This window comes from Cebus imitator, unplaced genomic scaffold (genome assembly GCF_001604975.1).
Source record: "Cebus imitator isolate Cc_AM_T3 unplaced genomic scaffold, Cebus_imitator-1.0 Scaffold154, whole genome shotgun sequence".
Taxonomy (NCBI): Eukaryota; Metazoa; Chordata; class Mammalia; order Primates; family Cebidae; genus Cebus; species Cebus imitator.
In genome coordinates this window covers 316,213-337,390 of record NW_016107469.1, presented here as the reverse complement: position 1 = coordinate 337,390, position 21,178 = coordinate 316,213, and the positions used below count along the sequence as shown (strand labels likewise).

Genomic DNA, 21,178 nt, shown 5'->3' with positions numbered 1-21,178 from the left:
ATCATTGTGGAAGACAGTATGGTGATGCCTCAAAGATCTAGAGACAGAAATACCACTTGACCCAGCAATCCCATTACTGGGTATATACCCAAAGGAATGTACATCATTCTGTTATAAAGATGCATGCATGCATTTGTTAACTGCAGAACTGCTCACAACAGTAATGACATGGAATCAATCCAATGTCCATCAGCGATAGACTGGATAAAGAAAATGTGCTACATATACACTTTTCTGTGTTTTAAATACCATGCAGCCATAAAATGGAATGATATCATGTCCTTTGTAGGGACATAGATGGAGCTAGAAACCAACATCCTCAGCAAACTAATGCAGAAACAGAAAACCAAGCCCCACATGTTCTCACTTTCTAGTGGGAGCTGAAGGATGAGAACACATGGGCCTGTGGTGAGAAATAACACACAATGGGGTCTGTCAAGGATGGGGATGGGAGGAGGGAGAGTATCAGGAAGAATAATAGCTAATAGAGGCTGGGCTTAATACCAAGGCGATGGGTGTTAGCAAACCACCATGGCAAACCACCATGGCACATGTTTACTTGTGTAATAAACCAGCACATCCTGCACATGTACCCTGGAACTCAAAATAGAAGTTGAAAAGAAAAAAAAAAGAGAGAGAAGAAGAATGTTTAGGATTTTATCAAACAACGATGAGGAGCAGGCTGACCATTCCTGTAGATATATCCCATGTTACTGTCCTTTTATGTAACCAAGCAAAGCCAGTGAGGAAACCATGAGAAATTGTGTGGTAAAAAATAGTTAATAACAAAATTAACTAACTTTTAACATGTATTTATACACCAAAAATGGATATATGATTAGATAATTATTATTTTCTTCACTTACATTTTAAATATTACTTTGTGTATATGCAACAGTTAATAAGAACCACTAAAATAAATAACTATACATTCAACTCCACAACTTAGAAAAGTAGTTTCAGGGTGAATACAAAGAGCGAAAAAAATCTAAAAATGACAAGAGCATAAATAAATGAAATAGAAAACAAGGAGATAATATGGAGTCAACAAAGCAAAGCCAGAGAAATTCCCTGTGATTTTGATTTTACAAATGAGAGAGAAAATGTAAGTAAATAATAATAGGATAAAATGGCATACATTTTTACATAAATTATGATAGAATTACATAAACAATTTGATGGTATTAAATTCAAAGTTTTAGAAAAACAAGAAAACTTGCTGAAAAAATAAATTGTCTGGGCTAACTCAAGAACAAATGCTTAAAGAACATAACATTATATTAAATAAGTTGATTCAATAGTCAAAAAATCACCCTAAAAATAAATACCATATAGGTGGTTTTGGATAACAACTTTTGCTAGTCCTTCAAGATACAGAACTGATTTTATAGAAATCATCCCAGAGAAGGAGAAAAAGGAACTCACTCCCGCTTATTAAGCTACTTTAATACTGATGCCAAAATTGTTCAAGGACACAAAAAAAACCAGCCATTTTTACCTTATGATGCAAAGTAGATGTAAAAATATGATATAATTAGTAAACATATAAAAAAATCAAGTACATGAGAATTTCAGTAACTTGTCCTAGGCCCCACAGCAGGTAAATTGTGGAACTAGACCAATATGGATCTCAAGCAAAAGCCCATGCTTATGAAGAATAATGGAACCAATAGCAATGCTTGCAGACAAGAGATAATCTTTACTTCGGCGTCATTATTGGTGGCTTCCATGTCAGTAATTCCTGGAAAGAAAAATTACCCTAAGGTGCAAAGAGGGCGGGGAGGCATTAGATTCAGCATGTATTCTGCAGACCTGATCATAAGCTGCTGTCCAACTGTGCTGATGGCCACCTGCCATGCCAGCCACTGTGTAAAGAGAAAAGGGGGCACGGGAAGGGTTTGACCAAACAAAGGGCATTCTACCTAAGCTATTTATTTTAATTCTCACAAACTATTACTTTCATTTTATTGATGAAGCAAGCTAGGCTCAGAAGGTGAAGAATATTGAGACAAGTAGTCGAAGCTAGTAAGAGGTGGAGCTGAGATTCTAATTCAGGGTGAGTCCAAACAAGCTCAAAACTTATCCAGTTGGCCTGAAAGGGCTCCTGTTCCTGAGCAGGGGTCTGAAGTACCTGGGTGTGCATTGAGCCTACAGCTCTGATTAAAGTCAAAGCCTCAGAGGCGTGTTCTGAACAGCTTTCTCCTTCCATGTTATCTTTCTAGTGTCATGCTAGTAATAGGGTTCAGGTTTGACCTCCTGATTGCCTTCTTGCCTAGTTCTTGCCAGTCCCTTTCACTAAGTCTGAATCCCAGACAAACTTCCCCTTACTGAGAGTGGTTACTTCCTGTAAGCCTGCCAGCCTTAACATGCCCACCGACCCAGAATGAACCACCAGCGCTCTAGGATCCCTCTTACACTTGGTGATCGTCATTCCTCCCTCTACCTGGTTTCTCATAAACCTCATCTGAGACTATCTTGTTTTAAGCACTCTTGCCTTCTAGAAGCTTCCATGTGTCTTGGAGCGACAGTGGGAACAAAATTAAATATCTCAGTCCACTTCTTACTGTATGATAAGCCTCATGAAAGTAGAGATTTTTGGCTCAGTTGTTCCCTACTTTATTTCCAGTCTGAAATAATGCCTGACACATAGCAGATAGTCAATAAACATGTATTGAATTACTGATTGGATCTACTTTGCTTGCCCCACTGTCAGGTTCACACCTAAAAAATTATCAGCCTGTGAAACTAGCAGAGATGGATAGTGGAACGCCAGGAAGATGACTGCTAAGGTATTTAGATACTACATAGGTTGGTCCTTCATATATTCCTAAGCTAGATGGAAATTTTCAGAAAGTATAGTCCTTAACAGCTTATTAAGCTGAGATTCTCGATCAGTCCTAATAGCACCTCATGGGTAAGGTGGAGTTGGTGATGGATGGGGGCACTGGCGGTGCTTCACCCACAGCCAGCAGAGCGTTAGTGGAGGAGGCAGTGCCAGGTGACCCACTGTGATCCTGCATTAGGCATTAGAGCCTGTTCCGTTCCGTCCTTGGAAGAGAAGGCTGAGCTTAAAACCGTACATTTTTTAATTAAAATAGAAGTGCTACCATTTGACCTTTTCCACATCACCAAGCTATTTCCCTTCACATAAAAGCAAATACTTTATGCTTTTATATCAAGTATGCCTAGGAAGATTTTCAGCACGAAGGAGTGCAAATTATTTGCTTCAGCATTTGTATTAGTTGCCTGTGTAATGACTGAATGAGACAGCTAGTCAAGAGTGACATTTAATATGCCTGTCGTACAGAAGTCATAGTTCATTTACTTTTTGAGGCATGGGCCCCAGGGAAATGGGCTTTATGAATCTGAGAGGGAGCTGATTGATTCTGTTCATCCATTCAACACCAACACAGAGAGGTTTTTGTTTTTTTAACTGAGGACTTCTGAAACTAAAGGAGTAAAGGTGACTTTTTAAAGTTGTTTAAAAGCAGATCAACAGATAATTTAACCTTAAAGTGAGGATATGTTCCCTGTTCAGGACTCAGAAAATACAGTAGCATTCCACTAATTTCTATGCCTTCCTGTTAACTTTTCTAAGGAGTGAATATTCATAGTTCAAATCAAATACCATGTTTTAAAACACAGAAAAGGAACAGTGTAGGAATTTATCAATAAAATTCTTTAGCCTTTAGCATATACTCAAAAAAAAAAAAAGAGTAGATGCTTTGAGATTTAACAAGCAATATGTAACTTTCTCATACACCAGAGGATGCCTACTTTGTCTTGGGCCCAAACTATACTCAAAATATTACATAATATCATAAATCTAACAGATAAGAATAAGGAGGTAGAGGTCATGGTGGCTCGCACCTGTAATCCCAGCACTTTGAAAGGTTAAGGTGGGAGAATCAGTTGAGCCCAGGAGTTTGAGACCAGCCTGGGCAACATAGTAAGACCCTGTCTCTACAAAAAAAATTAAAATATTAACTAAGCATGGTAGCACATGCCTGTAGCCCCAGCTACCAAGAAAGCAGAGGCAGAGAATCATGTGAACTCTGGAGGTTGAGGCTGCAGTGAGCTATGACCATACCATTGCACTATAGTTTGGATGACAGAGCCAGACTCTTGTCTCAAAAAAAAAAAAAAAAAAAAAAAAAAAGAGAGACAGAGAGAAAGAAAGGCCAATACTCTAAGAATGCATGCAGCCACATTTTTTTCTCCTGTGGCACCATAGAAAATGTACCAACTTTTTGTAGCCTCCAGATAGTCAAATAAATATATTCTGTTTTACTGATATATATTGGGTGGGGATCTTGCTGATGGAAACACCTAGGAAAGATGAACATTTGGGTGAAAGATTACAATGACAGAAAAAGGAAGAAAACGAAGGATATAGACATAAACAGTGGTGTTTAAATGTTAAATTATAGAAAGTTAAAATAAGTAATATAATAATTTTGGCAGAATTTTTATTCTGTAAGAATGACAAAGCTGCTGAAGTTGCAGAGGCAGGATATACTAGTTTCCAAGCACAGCAAGGGACACAGATAAACTGTCTCAAGTAAATCCCCAGCAGAGTGTGCAAGACACATTTACCAGAGCAGAACATGCCAGACAGAAAACATAGCAATTTTTAAAGAATTCCTTTACCCAAGCTACACCTAAAGCCAATTAAATCAGGGTGACTGAGAGTGAGATCCCAGGACTGTATGATTTAAAGCTCCCTCAAGTGTTCCAGTGAGCCACATTTAAGAATCCCTGACCTAGATAATTACAGCCTAATTGTATCTTCTAATCAGTCTGGTTCTTTCTTTCAACAAGAATTTACAAACATCTACCTCACGCCAGACTGTACTAAGCAATAGCGGTAGAAACATTTAACAAAAACAAGAAACAAGTTATAGTGCTACCCTCAAGGATATCAGAGTCTAAAAGAAAAGGTGTATGTAAAATAATCAAAATAATTGTGATTAAAAACAATAAAACAAAAGCTTGTATGTATTTACTATGGCCTAACCTATGCTGAATGTTAAACATTTATTTACTTCCTTAATTCTCACAGTTTCTTTATCATCTCACTTTACAGATGACAGAACTCATGCTTGAAAAAGTTACATAACTTATGGGATATAATAATTCTAATTAAGTGGCACAGATGGAACTGAAACCAAGCTGACTTCACTCAATCATACGACACTATGGAGGTCATGATTAAACGCTATAAAAGTCCTGAGCAGGAAACTAGCCATTCAACTGGAAGGGGAGGAAGATGTCTGGAGAAAACCTCATAAAAGAGGCAAAACTTAAACTATGTAAAAAATCAGTAGGACTTTTCCATGGGAAGAATATCAGGGAAGTTATTTAGGATCAAACAGATTTCTAAAGAGAGGAAGGTTCATACGTATTTGAGGAGAAGAAAATGATTTGGCTGATGCCCTAAGGAAGTTTGCTGGGAGTCAGGCTTGCCTCATGCTCCTAGTTATTTCTGGAATATTGGACTAAATGTCCCAGATGATTAGCTCAAGCAGAATAATTTCCTCCTTATGATTATGAGTGATACTATCTAGCTAGTAATGGACACTGTACTTACCAGTTCCTCATTATTTAGTGATGTCCTAATCACCATAGCCAGGGAGAGTCCAGATTTACGGGCAGCCAGGGTCTAAAACAAACAGAATTATGACTTATTAATACATAGGGAGGTTGACATGCACATACTGCTCACCAAAAGGTGGAAACGTAAGAATATTGGCTATCAATGTTCATATTTTAGTTAGTAAGGACCTGCCATTTTGGTAACCATCCAATTCACCCAGAAAATGGACTCAAACAATATTAAAGTGGAGCAGAAATAAAGATGTTCTTTGAAACTAATGAGAACAAAGACACAACGTACCAGAATCTCTGGGACACATTTAAGGCAGTGTCTAGAGGGAAATTTATAGCACTAAATGCCCACATGAGAAGTGAGGAAAGATCTAAAATCGACAGCCTATTGGCACAATTAAAAGAACTGGAGGAGCAAGATCAAACAAATAGAAAAGCTGACAGAAGACAGGAAATAACTAAGAGCATAGCAGAACTGATGGAAATAAAGACAAAAAAAAAAAATCCCTTCAAAAAATCAATAAATCCAGGAGATGGTTTTTTGAAAAGATCAATGAAATAGAACACTCCTAGCCAGACTACTAAAAAAGAAAAGAAGAATCGAATAGATGCAATAAAAAATGATAAAGGGGATATCACCACTGATTCCACAGAAATACAAACTCCCATCAGAGATTACTACAAACACCTCTATGCACATAAGCCAGTAAATCCGGAAGAAGTGGATAAATTCCCAGACGCTTACACCCTCCCAAGGCTAAACCAGGAAGAAGCTGAAACCGTGAATAGACCAATAACAAGGTCTGAAGTTGAGACAGCAATTAATAGCCTACCAACCAAAAAGAATCCAGGTCCAGATGGATTCACAGCCAAATTCTACTGGATGTGCAAAGAGGAGCTGGTACCATCCCTTCTGAAACTATTCCAAACAAATCAAAACAAGGGAATCCTCTCTAACTTATTTTATGAGACCAACATCATCCTGATACCAAAGCCTGGCAGAGACACAACAAAAAAAGAAAATTTCAGACCAATATCCATGGTGAACATCAATGCAAAGATCTTCAATAAATTACTGGCAAACAAAATGCAACAGCACATCAAAAGCTCATCCATCATGATCAAGTAGGCTTCACCCTGGGGATGTAAGGCTAGTTCAACATACTCAAACCTATAAACGTAATCCACTGCATAAACAGAACCAAAGACAAAAACCACAAGACTATCTCAATAGATGCAGAGAAGGCCTTTGGCAAAATTCAACAGCCCTTTATGCTAAAACCTCTCAATAAACTAGGTATCAGTGGAACATATCTTAAAATAATAAAAGCTATTTATGACAAACCCACAGCCAATATCATACTGAATAGGCAAAAACTGGAAGCATGCCCTTTAAAAATGGGCACTAGACAAGGGTGCCTTCTCTCACCACTCCTATTCAACATAATATTGGAAAATCTAGCCAGAGCAAACAAGCAAGAAAAATAAATAAAGGGTATTCAATTAGTAAACAAGGAAGTCAAATTGTCTCTATTTGCAGATGACATGATGGTATATTTAGAAGACCCCATCGTCTCAGCCCAAAATCTCCTTAAGATGATAAGCAATTTCAGCAAAGTCTCAGGATACAAAATCAATGTGCATAAATCACAAGCATTCCTACACACCAATAACAGACTATCAGAGAGCCAAATCATGAACAAATTCCCATTCACAACTGCTACAAAGAGAATAAAATACCTAGGGATACAACTAACAATGGATGTGAAGGACCTCTTCAAGGAGAACTACAAACCAATGCTCAAGAAATATGAGAGGACACAAACAGATGGAAAAACATTCCATGCTCATGGTTAGGAAGAATCAATATCAGAAAATGGCCATGATGCCCCAAGTAATTTATAGATTCAGGAGTATTCTCATCAAGCTACCACTTACCTTTTTCACAGAACTGGAAAAAAAAAAAACACCTTAAACTTCTTATGGAACCAAAAAAGAGCCTGCATAGCCAAGACAATCCTAAGCAAAAAGAACAAAGCTGGAGGCATCACACTACCTGACTTCAAACTATACTACAAGTCTACAGTAATCAAAACAGCATGGTACTGGTACCAAAACAGAGATACATTCCAATGGAACAGAACAGCAGCCTCAGGAGTAATGCCACACATATACAACCATCTGGTCTTTGACAAACCTGACAAAAACAAGCAATGGGGAAAGGATTTCCTGTTTAATAAATGCTATTGGAAAAACTGGCTAGTCATGTGCAGAAAACTGAAACTAGATCCCTTCCTTACACCTTATACAAAAATTAACTTCAAATGGACTAAGGATTTAAACATAAGACCTAACACCATAAAAACCCTAGAAGAAAACATAGGCAATATCATTCAGGACATAGGTGTAGGCAAGGATTTCATGACTAAAACACCATAAGCAATGGCAACAAAAGCCAGTTTAGACAAATTGTATCTAATTAAACTTAAGAGCTTCTGCACAGCAAAATAAACAATCATTAGAGTGAACCTGCAACCTATAGAATGGAAAAACATTTCTGCAACCTACTCATCTGATCCAGAATCTACAAAGACCTTTAACAAATTTACAAGACAAAAACAAAAAACCCCAGTGAAAAGTGGGCAAAGGATATGAACACTTTTCAAAAGAAGACATTTGTGCAGTCAACAAATATATGAAAAAATGCTCATCATCACTGGTCATTAGAGAAATGCAAATCAAAATCACAATGAGATACCATCACATGCCAATTAGACTGGGGATCATTAAAACAATCTGGAGAAAACCGATGCTGGAGAGGATGTGGCGAAATAGGAATGTTTTTACAATGTTGGTGGGAGTGTGGAAGACAGTGTAGTGATTCCTCAGGGATCTAGAAATAGAAATACTATCTGACCCAGCAATCCCATTACTGGATGTATACCCAAAGGACTATAATCATTCTATTGTAAAGACACATGCATGTGTATGTTCATTGTGGCACTGTTTACAATAGCAAATACTTGGAACCAACCCAAATGCCCATTAATGATAGATTGGGTAAAGAAAATGTGGCACATATACGCCATGGATTACTATGCAGCCATAAAAAAGGATGAGTTCATGTCCTTTGCAGGGAAATGGATGAAGCTGGAAACCATCATTCTCAGAAAACTTATACAAGAAGAGAAAACCAAGCACTGCATGTTCTCACTCATAAGTGGTTGCTGAATAATGAGAACACATGGACACAGGAGGGGAATATCACACACTGGAGTCTGTTGGGGGGTGGGAAGCCAGGGGAGGAATAACAGGGGTTGGGGAGATTGGGGAGGGATAACATGAAGAGAAATACCTAATGTAGGTGATGGGGGGATGGAGGCAGCAAAGCACCATGGTATATGTATACCTATGTGACAATCCTGCAAGATCTGCTCATGCACTCCAGAACTTAAAGTGTGTGTGTGTGTGTGTGTGTGTGTGTGTGTGTGAATGACAATTAAATGAGGTAATTTACCTAGAAATGAAAAACTGGAAATGTCCTGCAACTTATCAAACCCAACCCTTGTATTTTGTAGATGATGAAACTGAGGCCCAGAAAGGCAAGATGACCAGCCCTTTAACCACCTCATGCTAGCAAGAGGCTTCTCAAACTTAGTTATTCCCCAGGGTGGTTGTGACACATTCCTTCAGAAAACATGACCATTGAGAGCAAGCCAGTCTGACTTCGGTGATGGCCTTGAAGCATAATTAGTATTAGATGGTTCTTGAGTTGTTCATAGTCCCCTAGAATATTCTTCCTTATCTATTCAAGATATTTTTTCTGACTGTCCATTTAATTTACTGAGAATTGTCATATCCCGATTGGTTTTCTGCACTTTAGGCTGGTAACATGGGTGATCTTAAATAAGAGTCAAGTTCCTTTAGTTTCTGCGCCTACAAAACAAAACTATAACCACCACTACATACTCCTACCCAAAATAAATTAAATATAAGAAACTCAGCAGTGCTACAGAGAGCTTTGGAAATCAGAAGTTCCATATGAGAATATTAAAACTGCTGTCCCATTAGGAGCAAAGGGAAGTCATTGTGGAATAAGGCATTCTTGATCGTCCCTAGACACATCTGGTCCTAAACATATCTCCTCAGAATTACCAAGTCCTTAACGCAAATAAAATTCAGCATACACCTGACTAAGAATTCCACTCTCCACTCATCTTCACATTTACCCTGACTTACCTCCAAGAGTTTACCCAAGAAAATCTTTCATCTCTGACAAATATATTCCCTAAAATTACATTTGTATTCGATTTTGGTCTGTGTTTGCACCAGCTGTATACACAATTTTCTCTTTCAGAACTGAACCAGATGTGAAATTCTTGCCAAACACAAACTTCTTATTCTTGTATGTCTGTGTTTTTATTTCTCTATCTTGCCCTCTTTTATCTCATGAGTAAGTGCAGGGTATGTTTGAGAAGACTGGAAAATATTAATTAAATAAATAGAAAAGTACTTACCATGGCCTGAAGATTCCAGAAGGGAGAGGAAACAAAGTGTAAATAATTAGATACATGAAAAGTGGGAAAGGAGCATAACAATGTTAAATCAGCTTAACAGTTTACAATTATTTCCACACAGTAACAACAGAAATATGAGCTAGCTGTACTGACGTGTTATATTTTGCAGTACAAAATCTTTTCAGTCAGGATCATATTTTAAAACTAAAGTGGTGGCATTCAGATGAAGGGTTTCTTAGCAAAATTAAAAATTATTGCATAAAACATTGTGTACATTGTTGCCAACAGAAAATTTACTTTTTTATAGGAGAAAATAAAGAATATACCTATAAAATGTGAAAACATTCTGGATGGTAGAAGAGATGTTTTTTAATGTTGATTTTTTTTTACAACCTAATGCAAGCTATGGTCAATTATTCACATTTCTCAAGGTAGTTCCAGCATATTTCAATATAGGACACAGATTTATTCAGAGTCATGATCAGAAGTAATAACGATGTTAATGGCATGAAAACCTTGGCTTTCTTTAGGTAGAAGAGTTTATTAATTTAGCTAGAAGTGACTTTAACATAATAAAATAAAGGGTTGATTAATGTTATCTGCTTTCTTTATAAAGATTTCAGGTTCACTGAGTTAAGGTGAAGAAGCTTAAATAAAGCCTCAAGTTTGTGAATTAAACTTCTGGTCATTCATAACACTGAACACATCAAAGTCTATTTGCTGACTTGGTATGCTGTGTGATTTCTTTTTGCTCCAGTCATAGGGTCATATTAATTTAATTGTAATTTCCACTTATATCAAAAGCTATCAAAAGGTTTGAGTTATTTCCTCCATTTAATAGATTTTAAAGAAATAATAATAAATATAACAGCAGGTAGCATCTGGCCTCGTATACTTTTATTCTGTGAAATATTTACAGGCTAGGCAGTAAATGAGAAGGACATTACACTTTAGTAAAGGAAAAAAAACACACATACAGTCAAAGAGAATTAAGCAGTTGTAACTTACCACATCTCGGACAATAGGCAAAGTTTTTTTCCTGCGGAGATCTGGCATGCTGTCAATACCATAAAGTCCACCTCCAGCCCTGAAAGAGAAAATAAAACCACTGATTTCAATGGGTAAAATAACTTCTTGTAAGAAAAATATCCACTGTCCATGGTATAAAGCCTGTGAAAAAAAATGACATGACTAACACAGTTTTCAAAGAATTCACAAAGCTTCAAAGATACAGGACTCTAGGACTTCGTTAAGCGAGGAAAAAAAGACTCTAGCTACCACAAATGCTCACCACACACCTTCTTGGATAGTTGAAATTTTGAGGTAGACAAGGCCTGGTTGGACACACTGTTTTCTGCTAGTATCACAGAGAGAAGAATCAAAATGTAAGATCCACGGAACTTCATACCTCCAGGAGAAGGCAGAACCAAACCAATTTTGGTGCAAGTTTGGTCTGGCTGTGGTGCTAAAGAAATTACCTTTATCATAAAAATGCTTCCACGTCACAAATTAAACTCGAGAATAACGTCTCAAGGAGCCATTTTAAAATATTAGTAGTTATCCTTATACCAGAAGTTCTGCTTATCTGAATTCATCCTACAGGTAAATGCACAGAATTAAAATAAGTAGTTCTAGGAGGATGTTCATTGCTTTTTTTTAAATAACAGCAAGAAAATCTAGGTTATTTACATGTTCATCAGTAGTATATTGATTAGGCCACACGTGGTGGCTCATGCCTGTAATCCCAGCACTTTGGCAAGCCTGCGGCTGGTGGATCCCAAGTCAGGCATTTCAGACCAGCCTGGCCAACACAGTGAGACTCTGTCTCTACTAAAAATACAAAAAGTTAACAGGGCATGGTGGCGGGTGCCTGTAATCCCAGCTACTTGGGAGGCTGAGGCAGAAGAATCACTTGAATGCAGGAGGCAGCGGTTGCAGTGAGCCAACATCACGCCACTGCACTCCAGCCCGGTGACAATGAGACACTCTGTCCCCCAAAAAACAAACAAAAATAGTATATTGATTAAATGAATCAATGGGGAGAATAATTAAAGTGAAATAGATAAATATATGTATGCACGCATAAAAAATACTCATAAGATGTTAAGTAAAAAAGCAAGTTTGTATATCAGTAAGTTTGTTACACTCCTGTGTGTGTGTGTGTGTGTGTGTGTGTGTGTGTGTGGATGTGTGTGTGCCTGCGCGTGCATGGGTGTGTGTGTATATGAAAACACTGAAAATATCTAGAAGAATAATCATGAAATTGATAAGTGTAGTTACCTCTGTGGAGTGAGACAGGGTGAGAGGAAGAGAAAACTCACTGTTATAAACCTGGTAGTATTCAATTTTTTTCATAAGCATGTATCATTTTGCAACTAAAATAATTTTCCAAGAGGTATTAATCTTTGCTTCTCTAGAATGAGTTTGATACATTGAATTTGACTTTTTATTGAATTAAATCCAGTCATCTTATACAACCAACAAGATGCTACCATTACTGATAATAGCTTTTCCTTATGCTTACTTGAACTACAAAACCCCTTGCTGATCTCCTGCCCAGGATCAGCTTATTCACCATGAACAACACAGTTCACGTCCTTGGGTGCTAGCTGGGCATCTCTGTCACTGCAACAGTCTAAAAAGGCCAATTATAGATTAAAAGCAGTTTATAGTCCAGTTTTCCACCAGCAAAGAGATGGCCTCTAGGATGTTGCTGCTTAGCTTAATATAAATAAATTTAGTCATACTGGATTTTTCTTAGTAGTCACGATCCTAACTCCAACACTTCTTCAGGCATCCACTACTACTAACATGGTAGTCTTGAATGAGCCACTAAATTTGTCATACAATTCATGTCAAAAGAAATAAATAATGATAAACTTTTTTCTTAAGCCCCATCTTCAGAATACACACCAAATACTCCATCAGTAACTTCTTGCTTCTCTCCTGTAATCTTTCCAAATTCCTTCCCTCTGCATGTCAATTCATGCTTGACCCTTCCACATTCAAAAATCAAATACATGGAAAAAGGCAAAGTGAATGGGTGTCTAGAAGGATTCTTCCAGTTTCATGTGCCCCAATGTTAGGCTGTCATTCCAATAGTTTCTACTTTCTCCCCTCTGTGAATGGTATGAACTAAAATGGGCATGAATAAATATTTTCCCACTGCAGTACCTATTAATTACGGTAACTGTAAACCTTCAAGTATTTTGAAATGTTTTGACTTCTAAGTACTGGAACTTTCATAACTATGTAAAGAAACACATTCAATTCAGATGATGATTGAGAAAGTGATTTATAAATGGCCAAGTGTTACATAAATGAATTGTGTATTTTCTTTTTATCAGTAATCATTATTTCTTGTATGGTTTTCTTTCCACTGAACTTAATTCAGATTCTCAGAGTATACCCAGAACCTTGAACAAGTCCTACTTACCCACAAATTTGGGAATCAGTTATAAACATGTGTATTATTGGGCCTGACACTTCACTCCTATGCTTGTCTCATCAGAGCAGAGATATCCAATGACCTGGGACAACTATGAGCATTGCAGGATAACAAGTCCAAGTGAGAAGACGTGTATCCAAAATTCATCTCTGCCTCTTTTGAGTTTGTCATTGAATTTTACTAAACTTACATTTTATAATTTGGGAAAATACAGTAAAAACATTCTCTTAACCTTCTCAGATAGCCTCAAAACATAGCCTTATCAGGTTCTGTTTTCTTACACTTATATATTTTCATCCTGACTACAAGAAGCTTTGATAAGCCTATCCATCAAGTAATAATAGAAAATTTTATTGCAAACAATAACTTTAATAAAAATCCACCTTACTGACCTCACCTCTTGAACAGAGGAGCACTTGACAAATACGAAGAAGGTCTACATGAATGCAAACTGTTATTATAATATTTATGGGGATGCTTCCTAACCAGGAGGGATCTTGGAGAGATTAAGCAACAAAAACTAGTAACCAGTGGAAATATTCACATATAAATAAATCATTTATTTTTTAGACAAGATTTTAAGTTCATGTATAATAGTTAAAATCTGAAAGAAACTATCTAGGCTTGATGAAGAAGAAGTCAGATGAAGTTATCAGAACAGAGCATAGCAGACAAGTAACTCTAAAGGTAAGGTCTGATAAGAAAAGATGCAGTTTCATTTCAGCCCTTTTTAGGTATACTTGTTTTAAGATGTCACCGACCATATACAGAAAACTTGCTAAGAATAACAAATATTTTTGTGGTGCTTGTTAGGTGACAGATATAATGCTAACATTTATACACAACATTTACAGACTGCTTATTATTCTAAGCCCTTTATTTATGTTAACTTATTTTTTAAAAAATCATATGAGGTATAGGTACAATTATTTCTCTCATTTGATAAAAAAGAAAATGGAGACACAGAATCCTTCAAAATGATAACCAAGGTCACTATTTAGATCAGAAATGGCAGCGTCAAGACTTGAGCCCACAGTTTATGGCTCACCATGCTCCACTGCTTATCTGACTGGGATATCCTATAACACTAATGTGAACTGAGGTCTACAATTAATATTTTATATTTAGTGAAACTAATATATTACAGACATTGATTTCCAGTGGAGGATCATTTTATCCTAAACTTAATGTTCTTAATAATAAATAGGTATTTTGCTAAGAAGAAATAAGACACATGTAGCAGTTGATCCAGAGATGTTGACATCATTTGGAAATGTTTTCAATGTGTTTCAGGGAGAGTATTATCTTCAGATCACAACCCTGTTTCATTATATAAAATAGCCCCAGTCTTCCCCAAATGACCTCTCACCAACTATTCAAGTGTTCTTTTTAGGAAAAAGGACATTTTAGACACAGGCATTACAGATGAGATAAAAAGGTGAGGACATTGATGGAAATATTTGGAAAGCCAATGGTCACATAAATTTGACAAAATGGATATTCTTTTAAAGTATACAAAATGAATATTATTTTAAATCAAGCATGTTCTAATTCAACATCTGCTCTATTACAAAGTTTTTATTAACATTATTTTAATTAACATATCTGTGGGGTACAATGTGAGGTTCTGATGTATGTATACAATGTGGGCTGATGAAATCCAGCTAATTAACATACTTATCAGCTCACTTACTTTTTGTAGTGAGACCTTTAAAATTTACACTCTAAGCTAACATAGTTTAAATATTTTCAGTGTTTTTCTTTTCTCAGTTCTTTCCATAATGATATTAAAATGAGTTTACTGAATTTAGTGAAATCTGAGATCTACAATATATTGCTTTGTACCTTGACTCAGGTTCAGTTAATTGATTGGTTATAAAATAAATGCAATATAAAGTATACAAATTACATATGTTCCGTAATTTTAAGACACTTCATATTTAGATAAAGAAAATAAAAGCTGATTTTACTGATTAAGTAGAGATGATTATTTTCACTCAAAATTGACTGATAACATATCGACTGTATACAGGTTGCAAAAGAAATTTGCAGAGACACCAAGAAAATATCACATGAACACTATAAAGCAGGATATAAAAAATGCACAATACTACTAATTATCAGTGAATTGCAAATTTAAACTACAATGAAATATCACATCACAAGTGATAGTAGAAGGGTTATCATGAAAATAATAAAAGATAACAACTGTTGATGATGACACGGAGAAAATGGGGCTTTTGCACATTGTTGGTGGGAATGTAAATTAATACAGCCATTATGGAAAACAATGTGTAGATTCCTCAAAGAACTTGAAAACAGAACTACCATGTAATTCATTACTCCTACCAATGAGTGTATACTCAAATAAAATGAAATCAGTATGTTGAAAAAATATCTTCACTCCTATATTTAGAGCTGCATTATTCACAATAGCCAGGATATGAAACCAACCTATCAGTGGATTAATGGATAAATATATATATATATATATATATATATATATATATATATATATACACATAACAGACTACTATTCAGTCTTAAAAAAAAAAAAGTAAAGAAAATCCTCCCATCTGTGACAATGGATGAACCTACAGGACATTATGTTAACTGAAATAAGCCAGCCACAGAAACACAAATAACACATGATCTCAATCACACGCACAACCTACAAAAGTTGATCCCAGAACCAGGGAGCAGAATGGTAGTTACAAGGGGTGGATGGCAGGGAAGGGGAGGTTAAAAGATACAGAAAATTTGTTACATAGGAGGAGTGCGTTTAAGAGATCTATTGTAAACAGGGTGACTATAGCTCATAAAAATATACTGTATTCTGGAAAAATGCTAAGAAAATGGAAGTTAATTGTACTCACCACATAAGTATAACTATATGAGGTAACACATATGTTAATCAGCTACTTCTCATCATTTCACAATGTAAATATACTTTGAAACATAATGTTGCACATGATAAATATGTACAATTATTGCAATCAATTTAAAGTAATAATAAACAAATGTTAAGGTGATTTTTTAAAAAAGACTATCATCAGCATTCAAGGGCATAGAGCAACATGGCTGAATAGAAGCCTCTGGCAACCATTCTCCCCACAGGAACACAAAATCGAACAAACATTCACACAACAAAAGCACCTTCATAAGAAGCAAAAACCAGGTGAGCAATCATAATACTTGGTTTTGACTCATATCACTAACAAAGGCACTGGAGAGGGTAGAAATGACAGTGTAGAATTCCTGATGCCACCCCTCTCCTATCCCTTGGCAGTGACCATACCGCATGGAAAAAGAACCTGAGTGCTTGGGAGAGTGAGAATGCAGCAGCTGGGGGACCCTGCATTGGAACGCTGGAACGCAATGCAGTCCTGTCACAGCAGAAAGCAACACCAGGCAGAACTCAGCCAGGGCCCACAGCATTTACACCAGCCCTAGCAAGTGGGGACTAGCTTATCCCAGCAGTTGGATCCTGAGTTCTGGCAAGCCTCACCACTGCAGGCTACAGCACTCTAGGGTCCTAAATACACTTGAAGGTAGTCTAGACACAAGGACTGCAAATCCTGGTGCTACGCTGTGCTTACAGCCAGTGGACTTGGGCAAACGCCCTAGAGATACACCATCTAGAATGGCTAAGGGACAGCTTGCACCACCCATTCCCCAACCCCAGGCAGCACAGCTCACAGCTCGGTGATAGACACCTTCACTCTGCTTGAGGACAGGAGAGGGAAGATGAGGAGGACTTTATCTTGCCACTTGGAACTCAGCACAGCCACAGTAGAATAGGCAATCAGACAGAGTCCTGAGACTCCCTTTCCAGGCCATGGATCTTAGACAATAATTCTAGACACACCGTAGGCCAGAAAGGAAACCTTCTACCCTAAAGGGAAGAATCTGGTCCTGGCAGGATTCCTTACCTGCCGACTAAAACATCTTAGGTACCTGAATAATCAGGAGCTGTAGCCAGGTGGTACTCACCATGAACCTTGGGTGAGACCCAGAGACATGCTGGCTTTGTTGTAACCCAGCATATTCCCAGTCATAATGGCAATGGGGAGAGACCCATTCTGCTTGAGAAATAGGAAAGAATGAAGGATTTTGTCTTGCAGCTTAGGTATCAGCTTGGCCACAGCGGGGTACAGCACCCAGAGTTCTTGGGGTTCCTGATTCCATGCCTTGCCATTTGGACAGCATTTCTGGACCTTCCCTGGACCAGATGGGTGCATACTGTTTTGAAAAAAGAGCTCCAAGCTTGGCAGCATTCGCCACAAGCTGATGAAAGAGCCCTTGGTCCTTGAATGAACATTGACTGTAGGCAGGCAGTACATACTATCAGCCTGGGGCAGTGGCGGCCATGGGGAGAAACACGTCTTCTTATGGAAAGACTTTGTTGCATGGTTGAGGTGCCAGCTCGGCTACAGGAAAATAGAGCACCAGGTAGATTTCTCGTTTCTGACTTCAGGCCCCGGCGCCTGGATGGCATCTCTGGACTCCCCAGCAATGAGGGGGAACTCACTATCCTGAAGGGAAGGACACAAGCCTGGCTGGCCTTACCACCTCCTGCTTATTGTGGAGCCTCAGGGACTTAAGTGAACATAGATGGCAGCCAGTCAGTGGTTGACAGGCCTTGGGCAAGACCCAGTACTGTACTGGCTTCATGACTGACCCAGCACATTACCAATGGTAGTCTGGGCACAGTTTTAATCACCTAGCCATGGCTCTGGACCTGGACACCCCTGTGCTCTCAGGGTCCCAGGAAGACCCCCTGTCTCCACAGGCTTGGAAGTGCCTGATCCCATTCCCTGCCCTTTCTCCACTCCTGGCGCCTGGAAAAAGCACTGAAAGTTCTCACTCTAGGCCACTTTTGGAACAAAGCTGAAGCCAAGCCTGGAACACTGTTGTGACTTGCCCAATGTGTGCACACTCAGAGCAGAGCTTACACACCAGCCCCCCAAACCCCTTGGTCCCCTTCAGAAGATTTAGGCACCAAAGAGCTCAGGGAAGAAGGGAGGAGATGCTAAGGGTGGCTCAGCATGGGTTGGCAGTACAAGCAGCCTGCATGCCAGGAATGGCATGTTGATGAGAGCAGGCAGGCTCCGGGGTAGAAAGGGGTGGATCTGAGGTGAAACACCACCTTCAAGCAAGGGATGGCATGGAGTACAGGGCTGGGCTGCCAGTTCTGGGTGGAGTATGCAGCCTGCAGTGAGAACAAAGAGTGCTTTTTATTGGCCTGCTTTTGGTCACCTACGGACCAATCAGCACACACTTCCTCCCTTCTGAGCCCATAAAAACCCTGAACTCCACTGGGTGTGGTGGCTCACGCCTGTAATCCCAGCACTTTGGGAGACTGAGGTGGGTGGATCACACAGTCAAGAGATTGAGACCATCCTGGCCAACATGGTGAAACCCAGACTCTACTAAAAAATACAAAAATTAGCTGGGTGTGGTGGTGCATGCCTGTAGTCCCAGCTACTTGGGAGGCTGAAGCAGAAGACTCACTCAAATCCAGGAGGCAGAGATTGCAGTAAACTGAGATTATGAAACTGCACTCCAGCCAGGTGACCGAGCGAGACTCCATCTCAAAAAACAAACAAACCCTAAACTCAGCCAGAGTCAAACAGAAATCAGGAAGATCTGCCTGCAGAAAGGAGCTTCCCACTTCGGGTCTCTTGAAAACCATTCTGCCACTCCACGGCACTCCTCTCTCCCTTGCCCACCCTCCAGTTGTCTGCATACCTCATTCTTCTTGGAGAAGGGACAAGAACTCAGGACCCACTGAATGGTGGTAATAAAAGGGTTGTAACACAAACAGGGCTGAAACATGTCCCCCACCCTCCCCTGCTCACCACATTGTGGGTAATGAGAAGGAGAGAAGAGCTGCTGCCCTCTAGGATCCCAGACCTAGGGGCTCCCTGAGCCAGGGTTCTGAAACACTTTTAGGAGTTCTGCAGTTTATGTCTCCATGCTTCCAGGCACCATCCTGATCTCTTTGGCCAGACACAGGTGCCTATAGTGGAAGCTACATTCAGTATATCTGGCCCAAATGCAGTTTTGCACAGAGCCAGCATGTGTGCTATTGCCTGCAGCTCCCTTCCCTGCCTCAGCAGCCAGCCTAAGCTTGGTTGTCTGCAGTGGCTGAACCCCAGGGTTGCTCTCCAACACACTCCTTACCACTCTGCACCTGGCTTGCCCTTGACTGTTGTGGGATCCAGGCCAGTGGAGTGAGCCAAGCACAGTCGGCTGGGCCAAGAGGATGAAACAAGCTCATTGGTCACAAGCAATACTCAAGCAGAAGGCACTGTGCCCACAGAGGTTTCCAGCTAGCAAAGTGACTCTCCCAAGGATCCTGTGACACTACAAATCAATAAAAGCCCAAGACCAGATGGATTTACAGCTGAATTCTACCAAAGGTATAGAAAGGAGGTGGTACCATTGTTTCTGAAACTACTTCAAACAATGGAAAAGAAGGGACTCATCCCTATCTCATTTTATAAGGCCAGTGTCTTCCTGATACCAAAACCTAGCAAAGATATCACAAAAAATGAAAACTTCAGGCCAATATCCTGGATGAACAGTGATACAAAAATCCTCAATAAAATACTGGCAAACTGAATCCAGCAGCACATCCCTGACAATCAATTTGGCTTCATCCTGAAATGGAAGGTTGGTTTAACATACACAAATCAGTAAATGTAATTTACCACATAAACAGAACTAAAAAGGCCTTCAATAAAATTCCACATCCCTTCGTGTTAAAAACTCTTCATATACTAGATATTGAAGGAATATATCTCAAAATAATAAGAGCCATTTATGACAAACCCACAGCCAAAATTATACTGAATGGGCAAAAGATGGAAGCATTCTTTGAAAACTGGCCCAAGACAAGGATGCCCCTCTCTCACCACTCCTATTCAACATAGTATTAGAAGTTCTGGCCAAGGCAATCAGCTAAGAGAAAGAAATAAAGATACTCAGATGGGAAGAAAAGAAGTCAAATTGTCTTTGTTGGTAGATGACATAATCCTGTATCTAAAAACATCTCAGTCCCAAAGCTTCTTAAGCTGATAAGGAACTTCAGCAAATCCTCAGGATGAAAAATCAATGTGCAAAAAACACAAGCATTCCTTTACACCAACAACAGACAAACAGAGAGCCAAATTGTGATATAACTCTCATTCACATTAGCTACAAAGAGAACAAAATACCTAGGAATACAGCTAAAAAGAAAGTGAAGGGCCTCTTCAAGGAGAACTACAAACCATTGCTCAAGGAAATCAGGGCAGACACAAACAAATGGAAAAACATTTCATACTCATGGATAGAAAGAATTAATCTTGTGAAAACAGGCATATAACATAAAGTAATTTATAGAGTCAATTCTATTCTCATCAAACCATCTTTGACTTTGTTCACAGAATTAGCAAAAACCATTTTAAAATTCATATAGAACCAAGAAAGACCTCAAATAGCCAAGACAATCCTAAGCAAAAAGAACAAAGCTGAAGGCATCATGCTAGCCAACTACAAACTGTACTACAAGGCTACAATGACCAAAACAGCATGGTACTAGTTAAAAAAAAATTATCAG

The 21,178-nt window shown here is 38.6% G+C and overlaps 1 protein-coding gene across 2 annotated transcripts in view; it reads right to left on the bottom strand.

The window, feature by feature from the left end:
- The window catches only part of UNC13C (unc-13 homolog C), a 625,259-nt gene that overhangs the window by 364,633 nt on the left and 239,448 nt on the right, over positions 1-21,178 (bottom strand). For both annotated transcript variants that reach the window (XM_037743781.1, XM_017543349.2), the window contains exons 5-7: positions 11,133-11,211; positions 10,125-10,130; positions 5,591-5,662 (exon numbers count right to left, since the gene is read on the bottom strand). In XM_037743781.1, the coding sequence (XP_037599709.1) occupies positions 5,591-5,662; positions 10,125-10,130; positions 11,133-11,211 (157 nt within the window). The remainder of the gene's footprint in view (positions 1-5,590; positions 5,663-10,124; positions 10,131-11,132; positions 11,212-21,178) is intronic.